Here is a 17,025-nt window from a genome sequence, read left to right on the forward strand (position 1 = left end):
GGTATAATTAAAAGATCTGGCATGTTGTGTGACTCAATTTTTCTGGGTTTTTCCCACTATTTTGCCAATAAAAGAAAGTTTTGAATGCTTTGGTATGATACCAGAGGTACTTAAACCATGTTTTACATGGTGTTGTGAGATATACTGCTTGTATGTTGTTTTGATAATTCCATGTATTTACAGTTCTGTAATTGTAAATACATGGAATTAAATATGTAATGTTAAGAGCTGAAGTGGCATAATAATAATAATAATAATGATTAATTTCTATATGGATGTTAATTACTCCTGCAAATGTGGGTGATGTGGATTTTGTCCTTTTATATGGATTATTCATAAGGTCGGGAGCAATGAGGTTCTACTTATTAACCAAATAACCATGGGTGATTGGTTATTTATTGCACAGTAATGAATATATTGTAGGTTTAAGCCATTTAGTTAAAAGGCAGGTTCAGAACCCTTTTCTGAATCTGCAATGCTGATGTTTGGATCTTATCCACATCTTAAATTTATAGCAGTGTTGCTTTTCACCAAATGCTTTCCAAAACCAAAAGCTGTGTGGTCACAGATTTACCTGGAGTGAAACACAAGAATGAATTTAAAGACATGGATTTAAATCCAGCACACAGTCAGTAGAGCAAAGGGAGTAGTTTTGAAGCCATGCAGGGGTGCACAGTGATTCTCAACAACTGAAATAAATTCTTAATAGTTTTTTTTCCTTTTTAAAACCACTTAAGAGCTGTGACTATCTGATCAAGTCAACTGTAATCCTCAAGCTTCTACACCTGAATTTGCTTTTATGGATTTATGGAGAGGCAGGTTGAAAGGCTTTGTTTGCTTTTTCAGAAAGTTCACTTTGGGGGATGTTTTTAAAAGCAGCAAGAGAAGATGGGCACCACTGGCTCATTGCTGGAATTCATAGCTGCTGTTTGTGAAGTTCTGCCATTAAATTTGATAGATGCAGATGTGAACAAGCAGCTACAGGACAAACAGAATTCCCACCCCTACATTTCAGTAACGGCCTAAAATATAGTTCAATTTGTACTTCAAGGACACTTCAAGTAAAACTGAGTGTGTCCTGGGCTCTGGGTGTTGTCTGATATTGAAGGATATCAAATGAGGTGCTGGGGTTGTGTTCTCAAGATTGTGTTCGGAATTTGATTTGAGGATTCTTGTCAAGCAAAGTTCAGTACCTAATATAACAAGATTTTCACAGAAATGAGTTATATATTGAATACATACTTCATTAGCCTGGTCTCATGAGCTGAAGGGAGAGATGGATTTTCACAATTTGGAATGAGCTTAAGGTGAAGTCCCTGGGCAGAGTTAGAGCATATGTAGTCCTACCTTTACTGGAAGAGTTATTTCCTGAATGACAATTTCTAAGCTGATTAAAAAATCTTCCCTACTAAGTCCCAAACCAGGAGCGAGCCACTTTAGTTTCCTTGACTTATTGCAGTTTTCTCCAGGTCAGAGCAGTTTTGGTTCATTACTCAAAAAAGAACTTTAAGATGGTCCTACATACATAATCCAATTTGGTTCCATGTTGAATCCTAACTTTTGAGTAGGTCTCTGCAGTGCTGTGCAGAAGGCACTTCTTCAGTGTCTAATAAAATGTAATTAAGAATAAAGAAGAGATCAGTCCTATGTTGTCATGGAAGCCAAAACACAAGAAAAGAGCCTGACCTTGGTAGTTTTTATTTTGGAGGCATGTGGAGCTTTAGCCATGAAAGGCTATGATGCCATGGAACAAATAGGATTGTGGTGAAAACCAGGGTTATATTTAAAGCTGGCAAACTTTATTAAAACACAGTGTCAATAACAGCAAAAGGAGCAGGGAATACCACATTGATTATATTTCATTTTGTATTAAATCCCATTTCTGCAGCTTGCTGCAGCTGTAAATCTTCATTTAAAGTTTTGTCTCAGTCCACTCTTAGAAAATCCCAGTCAAGCAAAGTTGTTGGTCTGTGATTTGTTTAATCCAGTATCTCTGTGTCCACATAAGATTTTGGGTTTCAGACTGAGCTGATAAATAAAACTCAGCACTTTTTGGTAGTTTAAACTGGTGCAGAGATAATGAGAATTAAAGAGGAATACTCATTTAGAAAAGAGCATAAAAATATTCTTTTTTTTATGTAGTACTTTACATTAGGTAAATTAACCCATTAAATTTAGACACCGGGAATGTTCCTTTTCCTCTTTATTCCTATTTACACACACACAAAACTATAGAATGTCATACTTTATGAAAGTCATTGATACCCTGTTTTAAAATATTGAATTCTGTGGGAAAAGCTGAAAGTGTATGGACTGAAACTCATTTTTCATAATGTTCTATGGCTACTGACAAGGTTCACAATAGTTTTCACCAAGAACACTAAGTTGTTTCACTCAATTTTCTACCAAAAATGTGTCTATACACCAGAAGGAATATTTATCAAATGAGTCATGTGTGCAAAAAGTCAACTCAAAAATGAAGTTTTCAGGTCATGGTAACAAGGAACATTGGAATTTCTGTGAAGCAGAACATTTCAATGTTTTGTCCTGAAGTGACTTGGAGTTTGTTTTATATTGTATAATGTTTCCAAGTGGGGTGAAAAAAAAAAGTAAAATTTTAATATTTTATTTAAAGAAAAAAAAAATCTCTTGACTTAAAACAATTATGAAGAAGTTAATGAAAATTTCAAAGTTTGTCATTTTATTCCAATTTAAAGGGAGAAAGTACAATTATAGAATTCCCAATGAAGAAGCTGCTGTGGCTGCTTTGTTCAACCTGTTTGTGTGGAAGTGAATTTGTTGTCAGTCAGGATGAGCAGAGGGCTGGAGCAGCTCTGCTGGGAGGAAAGGCTGGCACAGCTGGGATTGTTCACCTGCACAGGAGAAGCTTTGGGCTGAGCTCAGGGTGGCCTTGCAGGGCCTGCAGGAGCCCCAGGAAAGCTGGAGAGAGACAATTTCCAGGGCATGCAGGGACAGCACCCAGGGAATGGCTGCCAGTGCCAGAGGGCAGGGCTGGGTGGGATCTTGGCAATGAGGAATTGTTCCCTGGCAGGGTGGGCAGGGGCTGGGATGGAATTCCAGCCCTGGATCCCTGGCAGTGCCCAAGGCCAGGCTGGACACTGGGGCTGGAGCAGCCTGGGACAGTGGGAGGTGTCCCTGCCATGGCAGGGGTGGCACTGGATGGGCTTTGAGGTCCCTTCCAACCCAAACCATTCAGTGATTCTATGAATTTATCTGAACTCAAACAACAAAAATCTGACCTTAGTTTCCACCCCCAGCTTAAAGGTTCCTCTTTCTGCAAACATTCAAAGATCACAAAGCCATGGAATTGTCCAGAATAGGCAATGCACTTACAAAGGGCTCTGGTAATAAAATGACCTGTATGCTTCTAAAACAGCTGGGGGAGTTTTTGATCAAAAAACCCTGAGAAATATTCAAACAGGACACAATTATTCTCTTGGATTCCCAAAACACAATCCTTATCCCTGCCATGTGACTTACAAGGATCTCAAGGTCTGAATCTGCTGATTTGATCAACTAAATCCTATCAAAGTGATACAGTGGGAATTGAAATTACATCATCACTTCAAGTTCTGAGTCTGTTTCTCATGAAAAGAGGTAGAAAAAACCCATATGAACAGATTATTCAGTCAATCAGTTGCATACAGTGGCACACATTTCAAATTTGAGAGGGGATTGCAGAGCAATGGTTTTGATGGTAGTGGATGAAAGGCAAACCTCACCCTGGTTTTATCATCTCCAGTGCACCATAAACTCCCCACAACAGGCAGGTCCTGTGGCACAAATGAGTCGTTTTTTTGAGAATCTGTTCCCCAGGAGATTTAATGGGATATAGAGGCAACAGAAGTGGCTGCCTCTGCCAGTCCAACCCGTTGCTGATAAACTGCAGCACAAAGACCTTTTTTGTGGGACAGATGAGCTTGAGGGCATCTGTTGGGAGTTTGAAAGAGGTTTGGAGGATTGCAAAGAGATTTTTTTACTCCTTCATTACAAAACTGTGCCTTAAAATGCATAAAAAATATATATACTTAATATTTAATATATATACTGATTATGCCTTGTGTAGATAGAAGATCAGGCAGGAACATCATCATATAAGGAAATTAGTCCATTACTATTTAAATATAATTTTTGTGGGTATTGCTGTCAATGACAGGCTTTTTCCCTGAGCTGAAAATCTCTGCTTTGCACTAGATCACATTTTATATTGCAGAGCACACAAATGATCTCCACTAGTCAGGAGCAGGGGACCTTGCTCTGAGAAATGTGGCACATAATTATGGCCAAGCATTTTGTGCTGTCCATATCCCTGAATGCCAGATACATTGCAGCTATTCAGTATGCAAATCCCTGCTTCCCAAATCATTGTTGCCTTCAGCACTCATTATCTAATCATCTTTCCACACTACACACTGAATGAGCAGAAGCATATTTCAAAGCACAGAATACAATTTTCCTAATGCCTGGGACTGAATAAACTCCTGTGACTGCCTTGCACAGATCAATAAATTCTTTCCTAAAGGTTCAGTGAATGGTGGGGGCTCCTGGCAAAAACAATTAGTAGTGAATGGTGACCTGGAATGCAAATATACCCCTATCAAATCAGCTTGGATTGATTCACCTGAAAAGAGAAAAAACAGTGTAAATTCACACTCAAAAGTGTCTCCTTATTGGATTTTTCTGTGCATGAACCATTTAAAGGTCTTTGAGCACAGATTTGAAAAAGACACACCTGAAATTTAGATCAAAAAAAGTTGCTGTTTCATGTGCAGGAAGTATTTCTGAATTGTTGCCTACAAATTGACTTGCATTCAGTAGGAAAAAAATAGTTAATTTTTTTTTTTTTTTCAGTGAGTTTAGGGGAAACAACTTGGCTTTGGATATGTGCAATTAATGTGTAACTTTCCATTTTCTGTTCAGGCTCCAAAGAAGCACTTGCAGAATGGAATCATCCATGGGTACCAGATAGGATATTGGGAATACAGTGCAGGGGGAAATTTCCAGTTAGTTCAACATCATCAGCATTTACACCACAGGGGACGGTGAGGTTTTTACCCTGAATAACCTGAAAAAATTCACTCAGTATGGCATGGTGGTACAGGACATATTTCGTAATTGTTACCTACAAATTTACTTGCATTCAGTAAGAAAAAAAAAAAAAAGTTAAATTTTTTTTTTTTTTCCAATGAGTTTAGGGGAAACAACTTGGCTTTGGATATGTGAATTAATGTGTAACTTTCCATTTTCTGTTCAGGCTCCAAAGAAGCACTTGCAGAATGGAATCATCCGTGGGTACCAGATAGGATATCGGGAGTACAGCGCGGGGGGAAATTTCCAGTTCAACATCATCAGCATTGACACCACGGGGGACAGTGAGGTTTATACCCTGAATAACCTGAAAAAATTCACCCAGTATGGCATGGTGGTACAGGCCTGTAACCGGGCTGGGATTGGACCTTCTTCTCAGGAAATCATCACCACAACTCTTGAAGACGGTGGGTCCTTGGCAAAGAACTCTCATGGGACATATTATTAATTTCATTCTTATTTTTCTTAATTTTATTCTTTTATTTTCTCTTTTTTATTCTTATTTTCTTATTTATTCGTCTTTTTATCTTGTTGCATTTCCTGTTTGATTAGTGATGATGAAAGTAGGGATGATAAAAGACTAGTCTTTAGGTAGAAAGGTGCCTGCTCAATGAGCTTGTCTGATTTCCATTGCAAGGGTGAATTTATTTTACCAGGTAAATAAAAATAACTCTACTAATGTGATATATCCTGCTGTGAATGATGTTGACTGAGATCAAAAGTTTCATTAAGAAGCCAAATGCTCTGGTGTTCACATATTTGCAACTGTTGTGATCTCATCCTTGCTCCAGAGTGGTCTCATCATAGTTTTGAGAAGTGAAACTCTGAAAGGTGAAGCAATATTGTATTTTTTGTTGGATTACTTCTGTTTTCAAATGAATCTGCTGTGTAACCAGAGCTCTTGTACTGCACTGTCTTGTAAATCTTAAGAGAGATGTGTGTTTTTTCAAGGATATCCAATGACAGAAAAATCATTGCTGTTTCAGGCAAAATTCACCCTCTCTAATCCAAGGAACAATATAGATTTTTTTATTTTTCAAACTGCAAAAAAAGTACTTCTCAAACAATGAAAGGGAGTCCTCTAGTGGAAAAAAGAGAATGATCCCATATCCAAAACAAAGAGTTCAGTATGTTAGAGGAGTATAACAGCAAATAATAATCCTAAAGGCCATGCAAGTCAGATTTTCACCTACTGTAAATCAACATCAGAGTCCTGAAATCAGTGCCAGCTTGGAATCTGACTTCTGCATGGACAAAATGGAATTGCACACATCTAAAATCCTCAAGAGCCACACATTTTGAGGCAGGCTATTCATGAGAGACTGATAGCTTTTTTTTACTCTAAATGTTTCTAGTCTTAGCCTGCTGCAAGACCCCAAAATTCAGCATGCTTACACAGACATATATTTTATATTATAATAAATGGGATTTTTTTTTCCCTTCAGAATCCAGCTTTTTTTGAAAAAAGAAAAAAAGATGCTTGCTTCTCTTGGAAATGTTTTTGGTTGTCACTCAATTTTGGGTCCCTCCTAGAATTAAAGATGCCACAAGCTTTAATAACAATGCCAGTTACTAATACTGCTGTTTTGATTTGGCACTAAATGGCCAACAGAAAATGCCTTAGATTTGTTTGATTTTTCCCTGATTTTTTAAAATATCAGCAAAAATATATTATGACCATTTTTCCTATGTTTTTTTAAAGGTGTGCCCACTTTTTTCTCCCTCCACCAAATCAAAGGGACAGCAGAATTGTCCACCAAGGTGCAAGTTTGGCTGCAAAATTTAAAAAAAAAATATTTAAATTGCTTACAGAATGATCTACACATTGCAGTGTCAGAACACAATTATATTTCAAAAGAAGCAACAAAAAGCTTATTAAAAGACAAGTCAGCAAGTAGGAAAACAGTACATCAAAAGCCATTCCAGGGAAAACAGCTGCACTTGCAGAAACATGTGGATTGTAGCAAGAATAAAGGATTTGCATTGTTAAAACATGTAATGGTAATTAAATATTGTGTGGAGGGATAGAGGGGAAAGTAAAGAATAGCTAAAAGATGAATATTGAGTTGTTTTCATTGTGTTAAAATGGTGAATCTCTTCTTGTAGTGCCCAGTTGCCCTCCAGGGAATGTGCAAGCCACTGCCACGTCCCCAGAAACCATCTCCATTTCCTGGTCAACACTGGCAAAGGAAACCCTGAATGGGATCCTGCAGGGATTCAGGGTTATCTACTGGGCCAACCTCTTGGATGGAGGTGAGGAAAACCAACCTATTACCAGCAAAAAGCTGTGTGTGGCCTTTATATCATTTTCTCTCTGGTGTGAAGGCATTTGACTCCCTTTTCTTTTTGGTTTAGAGAAAACTTTATCTACCTGTGAGGGAGCAGGTTTTCCTAGAGGCTGAACAGAGCAGCAAAGCTGCCTGGAGGAACCTCAGCGAAGGCTCCCACCATGGGTTTGCAAAGCTCCCATGGTGCCCAACAGAACCTGAGCAAATTTCACCTCAGGTACAGAGTCCAGAATGTTGAGGGGTTTATTTTGAAAGAATGGTGACATGGATCTAGAACAAACCAGCCCAGACCTGATTTTCACTATAATTTGGTTGGTTATCTCTTTGCCTACTCGATATGTTATCACTTATTTTTTCATAGGATGCATTTCCCCTCCTGAGGAAAAAAGAAGGAAAATTTTTTTGCTGAGGGCAAAAGAAGGAAATGTCTCTGGGAAAAGCTTGTTATTTCCATGCTAGCTTTTTCTGTTGTGTGTTTGTACTCTTAGCATAATTCCTGGGGAAATAGGCTCCAGAGCAGAGACTGAGTGAAAGGATCAAAGGAGAATCGTGATGCTTTCCTAATCTGCAATTTATTGCGTGATGATAATTCCATGTATGGTCCTTTCTTGTAAATGAAACAAATTAGTAGGTTTGAGATGCACATGACTTTATTCCTACTTGTGGATTTTTCACAACTGCCTCCCTTCTTTTGCCTTCATCCAGCAGAACCACAGTTCACTCTAACCTGCAATTTTGCAAATCCTGGTCTCTGTTAGCGTGGAAAAGGGAATTTAGAGTGGAAATGTGACCCAGAGGCCCATTGTCCCTGCTGGTAATGGTAGCCTCAAAAATATTTGGAAATCAACCACCAATTCATTTAAAAATAAAGATTAAAAATGTATGAGAAGCATACAGAAAAAATGTAAATATGTAGGGCATAAAATTAAATATTTGCAGTGACGCTTGTAGTTTTGGATCAGATCCTGTGTGGTTATTATCACATCTAAGCTCCTATGTGATGTCTCACAACATGATGAAAAAGATGATGCTCATGCCATGCTTAAAACTGGATTTTCTTGATTTATTCAACTTTATTTGCTGCCCTAAATATGTTTAAAGCTCTTTTTTGCCATATGGGTTGTACTTCTATGCTTGCTGAAAAAAAAAAAAATAATATGAAGTGCATCATCTTTCTGCAAGTAAATCTGATTTTACTGTCTTTAAATCTATTGTTAGCCACTATTGCTGCAATCAAGTGCTTTGCAGCATCACTTGCTGCATATTTTAAAATAAAGGGGACATTTTTTTCACTTTCCTTATGAGAAATGGTCTTTCTCATAACTAGAAAATCTTTATGAAGATAACCAACATTCTCTTTTTTTTTTCATTAAGGGATGTTTCACAATAATCTCTTCTTGTTATCTGTTCTTTATGAAAAATCTCATTACTTGTAGAATTTCTTCAATTCTCTTCATCATATATTTTTTTTTTAAATTGCAAAAAAAAAGAGTTTGAAAATGAAAAATGGGTCTGCTTCAAGTGGGAACAGGTCAGGACGTAATGGAATTAATTGTAATTCCTTACAATTCATTGCTGTTCTGTAATAATGAAGCATTACTCTTCTGGGACACCCAAGATTTCCACAGCAGGTACCAACACCTGGAAGAAGAGTGAACTTGGCAATAACTCCACTTCCTTTTTATTTCATTTTATTTTATAGAGCTGGGAGAGATAAAGAATGTCACTACTACCCAGCCATCCCTGGAGCTGGATGGCCTGGAAAAATACACCAACTACAGCATCCAGGTGTTGGCTTTCACCCGAGCTGGGGATGGAGTGAGGAGCGAGCAGATTTTCACCCGCACTAAGGAGGATGGTAAGGAGTGGAAGCACCTTCCTTTCCCACTTCCAGGAATTGTTTGTTTGTTTCAGGCAAATATTTTATGTAAAAACGTGTCTCAGGCATGCAGAGATTGAAAACTCAGCCCTGGGGTGTCCCAGCCCAGGGAGGAGCTGGAGCTGCTGCAGAGAGCCCAGAGGAGGCTCCAGGATGAGCAGAGGGATGGAGCAGCTCTGCTGGGAGGAAAGGCTGGCACAGCTGGGATTGTTCACCTGCACAGGAGAAGCTTTGGGCTGAGCTCAGGGTGGCCTTGCAGGGCCTGCAGGAGGTTTTAAAAAGGAGGAAGATGGACTTTTTATATGCAGGACAAGGGGGAATGGTTTTAAACTGCCAGAGGGCAGGGCTGGATGGGATCTTGGCAATGAGGAATTGTTCCCTGGCAGGGTGGGCAGGGGCTGGGATGGAATTCCATCCCTGTATCCCTGGCAGTGCCCAAGGCCAGGTTGGACACTGGGGCTGGAGCAGCCCGGGATAGTGGGAGGTGTCCCTGCCATGGCAGGGGTGGCACTGGGTGATGTTTAACATCCCTTCCAACTCAAACCATTCTGATATTCTATGAAAATGGGAAAAGGAGGAGAGACTGTTCTGGAACTATCTTATATTACTTAGATCCCACAATGACTATTTTTTTCACTATACATATATATATAATCTATATTTATATTATATATATATATATACACACACATATATACATATATGTATATTAATCCTGCAAATACCTCTTTCCTCAAAAGTAAAATAGATAACAAAAATAGCTTACCTTTATTCCTAGACCAAAGCATGGAAAATTCAATTCCTAATGCTGAAAGTTTAAGAAACTTTTAATCATACACAGACACTGACACATGAGATTCCATAATCACTTTATTGTAACTGTAACTATTATAATCACTTCAGGTTGCCTCAGTAGGATGCCATGCACTAATCTATTTCTGGAGCTCTAAAATTCCAAATTCAGGGGAGGTTTTGTCCCTAACCTTTTTTAATGCCTTGAAAATACTATGAGATGTACAAATGTATTTTTTGATCCCCTAAATGCTTTTAAAAAACTGGATCAAGACTTTTTATGGTACAGATAAAAATGCCCACAGTCCTCTCAATGAGATTACTTGAATAATGTCTAATTTGTAAATTCTCCTGTGAGTTATACAATAACTTTTCAAGGAAATTAGTCAATGGATTTTCCTTTCTTGTTCATCCGCTTTATTGGTCACTCGTGAATATATGAATATACATGCCATTTTTTTTATTTGTAATAAGATTTACAAAAGTGACAAGAGAGCAGGTTCAGTAAATTAACTGACTTGATGAATTCTGTGCTTTTTTTTCCAATAAAAAATTATGTGAATAAAGTTATTAATTTTTTTCCAATTAAATATTAAGGGACTCATACTAAATTTTCCATACATTGTAAGGTCACCTGGCCCCAGCTGTAGCTGTATCCAGGGAATGCAGTAAATGAAAATTGCTCAGCTCTAGACTTGTGTGTCTCAAACACTGAACATTCTGATACCAGCCTAAGGTCCTTTAATAGTTACTTTGGAGCATCCAAGTCCTGACTCAGATGCTCTTGGGACACCTAATGCTTGGAAGTAGATGGATTTATTTCAATGAAAAAAAAATAAAATCTAAAATGTAAGAGAACTGCAAAACACATGCTGCATTTTCAAGTTACTTTTTGTCGAGTAGATCCCAGCATAGCAAACCTTCCCTGAATTCTGTCTGAACATAAAGGCTCTCAGCCCTGAGCCTTGGGAGTGGGATTTAATCCACCAGGAGCCAGGAGTAATGTCCCACACTGTCCCCAGGAGCTTGGGGACAGGCTGGTCTCGGGGATATTATCTTGTTTTTGTCAGAAGCCGCAAAAAAAGTTCTGCTTCTCCTCTTCCTCCTCCTTCTCCTCCTCCTCCTCCTTCTTCTCCCCTTCTCCTTCTCCTCCTTCTCCTCCTTCTCCTCTTTCTCCTTCTCTTCTCCTTCTCCTCCTCCCCTTTCTGTTTCTCCTCCTCCTTTTTCTCTTCTTCCTTCTCCTTCTCCTTCTCCTTCTCCTCCTCCTCCCCTTCTCTTCTCCTTCTCCTTCTCCCCTTCTCCTTCTTTCTCCTCCTCCTCCTCCTCCTCCATCATCTCCTCCATTGTCTTTGTCTTCTTTTCTTCCCCCTAGCCCAGCCTCATTTGCTCATCCCAGTTCTTGGTGGTGGCTCTTTTGCTGTCTGCATCCCTGGGACCAGAGAGGCCCTGAAGAGGGGAGCACATTGCTCAGACTGTGTTTGCAGCTGTGCAAAGGCTCATCTCTCACCTTTAATCCTCCTGGCAGCTCAGCAATAACTCACCCTGGGACAGCCTGATCAAACTTTCCAGAGATTTTCTGATGCCTCACACTGGTTCCATTAATTAAATCTTTTTTCCAGGAAACTAAACGGGAAAGGTGTTCCAGAAAATACAATGATTTTGTATTCAGCTTCAGCTTCACAACTTTTTTACTAAGGGCAGGAAAGGTTTTGAGTGGAATATACAGAGACCTGCAGTTAGGCATAAGCCAAACCCAAAATCCTGGATCTAAACATCCTGAAGGGTGTGGAAGTTAAAGAGGAAAAGAGCATTCACATTGGCAAACTCTGTGCACCAGACAGATGCCTCATTCCTCAGAAAAAGGGACATTTCTCCTGTCATTTTCTAAGGAAAATGTTCTGTAGGGGATTTTTCAGTAGGACTAATTCCAGTGCACTTTAAAATTCTGCCCTGAAGTGAGTTTAAGCATTTCCTTGGCATATGAAATAAATTAATTGGAATCCTAACAGAGCTTAGACCTGGAAACTTTCTATCTCTGCTCCCAGACCGTCTCTGGCTAAAATTATGACACGAGCTATTCCACCCTCCTCTAATAAAATCTGGAAATCTGGGGTATTTTTAAGTGGCTGCCAAGCCCTCCATATCATTACTGCTATGAGGCCATATCTGATCAGTAATTCCTTTCTCTTTTTTTCTTTTTTTTTTTTTACATGAGAGGAAACTTTTCTTTGTAAAATCAATGGTGTAGCATTTTCCACTGCTGCTGGAAAACCCAGTCAGGGCCTCCTGTGACTTCTCTGTTGGTGTTCAGCTAAAGACATCAACCCAAAATTTCTTCAGCAGGCTTGATATCTCTAAGGGTAACCCAGCAAGTGAATCCTGTATGGAATGCCTTGATCCTTTGATTTTTTGTAATGTTTGATACTGATTTTAGACACCAGAGGTCAGACACTCCTGCTGATCAGCAAAGGAAATGGGAACAACTCAAGCAAATAATAGGAAAGGAGCTTTCAAGAAATGAGCTTTCCTTTCAATGTGATCATATTTATGGGGTTCATCTAACTTTTTCTCCCCCCTTTCCTGAGAGCTGGCTTCAGAAAAAATGCTGCTCTTTTCAGAGTTCCTCCTGATAGAAAAAATAAGCCAAGAAGAAATGTCCAATTTTTAAAAATTCATTCTGGTTTTGTCCATTACCTTTTCCGCTTTACAGTTTTTAATAAGCTGCTCATCCTCTTCACCTGGAGACTTGATTTAATAAACCATTAAAAATTAAAGCAGCTCTTCCAATTCTTTTCCCTGCTGTGATCAAAATGCAGTTTGAAAGGCTTCTCTGTTTTGCAGCAAGAGGGAGTGTGTGTCACAAATTCCTTCTCTGCTCCTGTGCTGCAAATGCAACATGAGCAAACTACGGTTGAAACAAGGAATTTGCTGCCTGAACAAGCCTGGAACATCACCCAGCACCATGGCTGGCAGCAGTGCCCTGACCTGAGAGGACACAGAGACCCCAGAGCCCCCATGCCAGGAAAGCTTCCTGCAGCTGGGAATTTGGTCTGGGTGTCTGTCAGAGGTGGCATCTGGGCTGGCTGTGCCACAGGAGGATTTCAGCAGCAGTGCTGTGCTTCCAGCTCTCTGGCATTCAGAGCCAGGCAAAAACTGCAGCAGGAAGGAAGGGAAAATAAAGCCAAATCCCTCTGCCAGCCCCACTCTGCCTGAATCCAAAGAGATTTCCCTCCTCTCCTTCCTCTCACTGGACACCAAGCTTCCTCACCATGGGCATGAGAGGCACGGACAGCATCTGGCAAGCTTTATATTTATTCTGAAATGATTAAGCAGAAATCCAGCCAGGTGCATGATCACTACTCCTTGGAGCAGAGCTCTGCTTGACTTTGTTCAGCTGATGAGGTTGACTGGGCTCTGGGATGAAAAATTGTCCTTGATGACCCCTTAATGCACTTTTTTTTCTAGTGGTAAAGATCTCCAATTTTATCTTTTTGACTAAGAAGCAAAAGGCACAGAATAGTAAATGTTCCCCTTGGGAAACTGGCAGGATTTGATAGAAGTGGTGAGCTTAGTATGAGGCCAGTTCAGAGTAAATTCACGTGTGGATGTGTTTTGGCTGGCATGGATCTGCATTGTAGGTGGAATATCTACATGAACAAACAGGCAGCAGTCAGGAGTTGAGTTTATTTTGGTTTTTCTAAGCGCAGCCAGCAATGGAATAGTCCCATGTCGTGCAGAATTAAAACCCTGTTACAGAACAAGGCTCAGATTTGTGATTTATTTGCCATATCACTCTTTAAATGCACCACAGTCTGTGCATTTGCCTCCCTGCTGCTCAGTACTGTGAAGAAAAATGGTGATAATCTCCCTGCTTATGAAAAGGAGAATGAGAAAGTTCCTGGAGCTCCTCCCCATTATCTGGCACATCTAAATGCTGGTTCCCAGCCCTGTCGTATCAGGATAATTGCCTGCTCTGCTTTAGCATTTCACTTGCACTGTCAGGAATACAAAGTGTTCTCCTCCACATGAAAGCAGGATGCTATTTCCGTGTTTTTCAAAGCCTTGCTAGCTGGAGAATGAGGCCATCTTTGATCTTAAATTTGCCACATCTGCTCCCTGGCAGGCTGCAAAGTTGTTTAGAAGCAGTCCTCAGCTTCTCACCATAGTTTTAGCCCCAGTGATTATTGGGGGTGGGGGAAACGGATCTATGGCATTGTGCAAATTCAGTTTGTATTTCTGGGAGCTGTGTGCTAAATAAAGGTCCAGGGAGAATTCAATAAGGCAGCTCTGGTCTCCTGATACTGCTGGCTTGTAATGACTGAGGGCTGAAAGGCTGGGGATGCAATGGCATTGAGGGAAATTATCGTTAGTTTGCTTAGCAAAGCTCAGGATTTTCCTCTCCAGGATCAGGCAGGCACCACATTGCCCAACTATTGAAAATGCAGGTCCACCAACGAGGGGAGAGAATAATGCATCTGAGTCCATGTTCTCAGAAGGCTAATTTAATTATTTTATTGTACTGTATTATATTAAAGAATACTATACTATACTAAAGAATACAGAAAAGATACTTACTGAAGCTAAAAAGATAATAATGAAAACTCCTGACTCTCTCCAGAGTCCTGACACAGCTTGGCCCTGATGGGCCAAAGAGTGAAAACAACTCCCAGCAGAATCCAATGAAACAATCACCTGTGGGTAAACAATCTCCAAACACATTCCAAAGGAGCACAACACAGGAGAAGCAAATGAGATAAAAATTGTTTTCCTTTTCTCTGAGGCCTCTTGCTGCTTTCCAGCTTCCGAGGAGAAAAGCCCTGGGCAAGGGAATCACATTCAGGGAATGTGAATGCCACACCCAACCACAACTTCTCCAGATGCCCAGGGAACCCAGTTTAGTAAGAAATGCTTCAGTTGATGCTGAGATAGTTGTGGTGAGGTCCAGGGAATGGGTTTGACCAATGACTTTACCCTCTCGACAGAGAACAGTGGGTTCTGTGGAGCACCAGATGAGATTCTGCAGGATTCCTTCCAAGGAAATGTAAACACTTCCACACACACAGTGGAATGACACCCAGCTTTCATGTGCACAGCCCAGCAGTGCAGCAAAAGGAGGAATAAAAAATGAGTATTCAGAATAATTTTGCCAACTCTGCAAAAACTGCTGCCTGACTCCAGTGAGGTGGAGGTGTCCTTGGGTTGAAAATTTTACTAAATGGCTTCCTGAGTTTCTTTCTAGCCCCTCTTTCTGCTGGTCTCACACCAGACAGCAACACAGCAATGACAAGGAATGTTTCCCACATAGGCCCAATGACTGGAAAATGCCAGATGAATTCTGAGTTAATCCCTCAACACTCGACAGCCATGACCAATTACCATCAGAACCTGTCCCTGTAGATCACACCCTAATTTAACAATAAATTGCATTAACCTCATCCATCTATTTGCAGTGATTTCAAGAAAACATTGCTATCCATAAAGGAATCCTCCTGTGGGTTAGGTAATTACCCTGGAGAGCAGCTTTCACTCCTCAGCAGCAGGAGCAAATAGCATTTCTAATGAGCTGGGTATAAATAACAAGTTGGATGCTGTCAAGCATCAATATTTACTCTGCATTGGATAGAGCTGCTAACTGAATTAGCCCCTTTGCAGTGAGGGGCTGGGTTTGCATGCAATTATCATCATGACGTTCTCACTTGATGCCTAATTAGCTCTCTCAGCACACTATAAATAGAAAATGCACATCCAGAGATGTAGCTCTGAGTGGTGCCTGTCAATTTTCTCACACATTCCAGGACCACCTATGCAGATATAAAATTGAGGGTCTCCTCACATTGTTTTTACACAAAAGATGAGCAGATTTACATCCCAGGCTGGCTGACTTCTCTTTATGGGCAAAGTTCTGTAGCAGCATAATATCTGCTTGCTTAATTGAGGTAGAACAAAGATTCAGAATTTATCTACAAATATCAGGACAAGGGATTTTGTAACTCTACTCCACAACAACTGTTTTCTGTGAAAGTAAAGCTGATCAAGCATTGCAATGGTAATTGTACTAGAAATTTTAATATTTTGGTAGTTTTACTTGAAAGCAGACAAAAATATCAGATTCCTCACAAAGTAGGAGTTCTGTAGAGAACAAAGTCCAGAAAATTGTTTCATTTTGACTTTAATAACCTATGTAGCAATTATCAATACAACATAACTATTTTAATAATTTGCCATACATATTGACCACACTCAGTGACTCAGTGCTAAAATATCTTTCAAATTATTTATTTTCACCGTTTTTTAAATATTTTCAAATATTTTGACATAAGGTGTTATTTTTCAGGAAATTTTAAACCCATTTATTCTGATATTAAATATAGCCCTTTTTTGGTTTGGATACAAGCTTGTGTGTAATGTGATATTCCAGCATGCAGGAAAATAAATCTAGCAATTTTGCACATTACTAAAGGAGTGTTTCCAAAGCTGGAGAGCATCATACAGTGTAATGTGTGTTTGAAAAACAGCATATGTTCATGAAATCAAAACCTTTCCCAACATGCAGGGCTGCAAAGGGATGTAGTTAACATTACACAGCCAGATTTTAGCATTTCTGAGCTGAAGCTTTTTCCACTGGTTTTAAGCAGGAGGTTTGGGGGTTTTTAGCTATTTCTCTGCGATAACTTTGTATTATTATCTATTATGTAGCTGCTGTAATTAGAGAAATAGATATTCTGCAGAGCCAGAGAGAGGTGTGAGCTGCTGAGGGCAGGGCGAGGGACAAGGGCTCTGAGAGGGGAGATGTCTGCTCACACATCGTGGCACTCGCTGGCCATGGGTCACATCAGGCAGTGCAAACTGCTCATTTACCCTTCACTTCATTAAATTCACACCTCTGCTCTGGATGTCCGTTAAACTCTCCACATGTGCATTATTTATAACACTTTGGCATGGGTTGTGTGTTCAAAG

The 17,025-nt window shown here is 39.8% G+C and overlaps 1 protein-coding gene across 2 annotated transcripts in view; it reads left to right on the forward strand.

Annotated features, from left to right (window-relative positions):
- Positions 1-17,025, forward strand: part of DSCAM (DS cell adhesion molecule) — a 472,610-nt gene that overhangs the window by 374,284 nt on the left and 81,301 nt on the right. For both annotated transcript variants that reach the window (XM_066545552.1, XM_066545553.1), the window contains exons 17-19: positions 5,276-5,516; positions 7,216-7,362; positions 9,100-9,255. In XM_066545552.1, coding sequence (XP_066401649.1) covers positions 5,276-5,516; positions 7,216-7,362; positions 9,100-9,255 — 544 coding nt within the window. The remainder of the gene's footprint in view (positions 1-5,275; positions 5,517-7,215; positions 7,363-9,099; positions 9,256-17,025) is intronic.

Source organism: Molothrus aeneus, chromosome 2 (genome assembly GCF_037042795.1).
Source record: "Molothrus aeneus isolate 106 chromosome 2, BPBGC_Maene_1.0, whole genome shotgun sequence".
Taxonomy (NCBI): Eukaryota; Metazoa; Chordata; class Aves; order Passeriformes; family Icteridae; genus Molothrus; species Molothrus aeneus.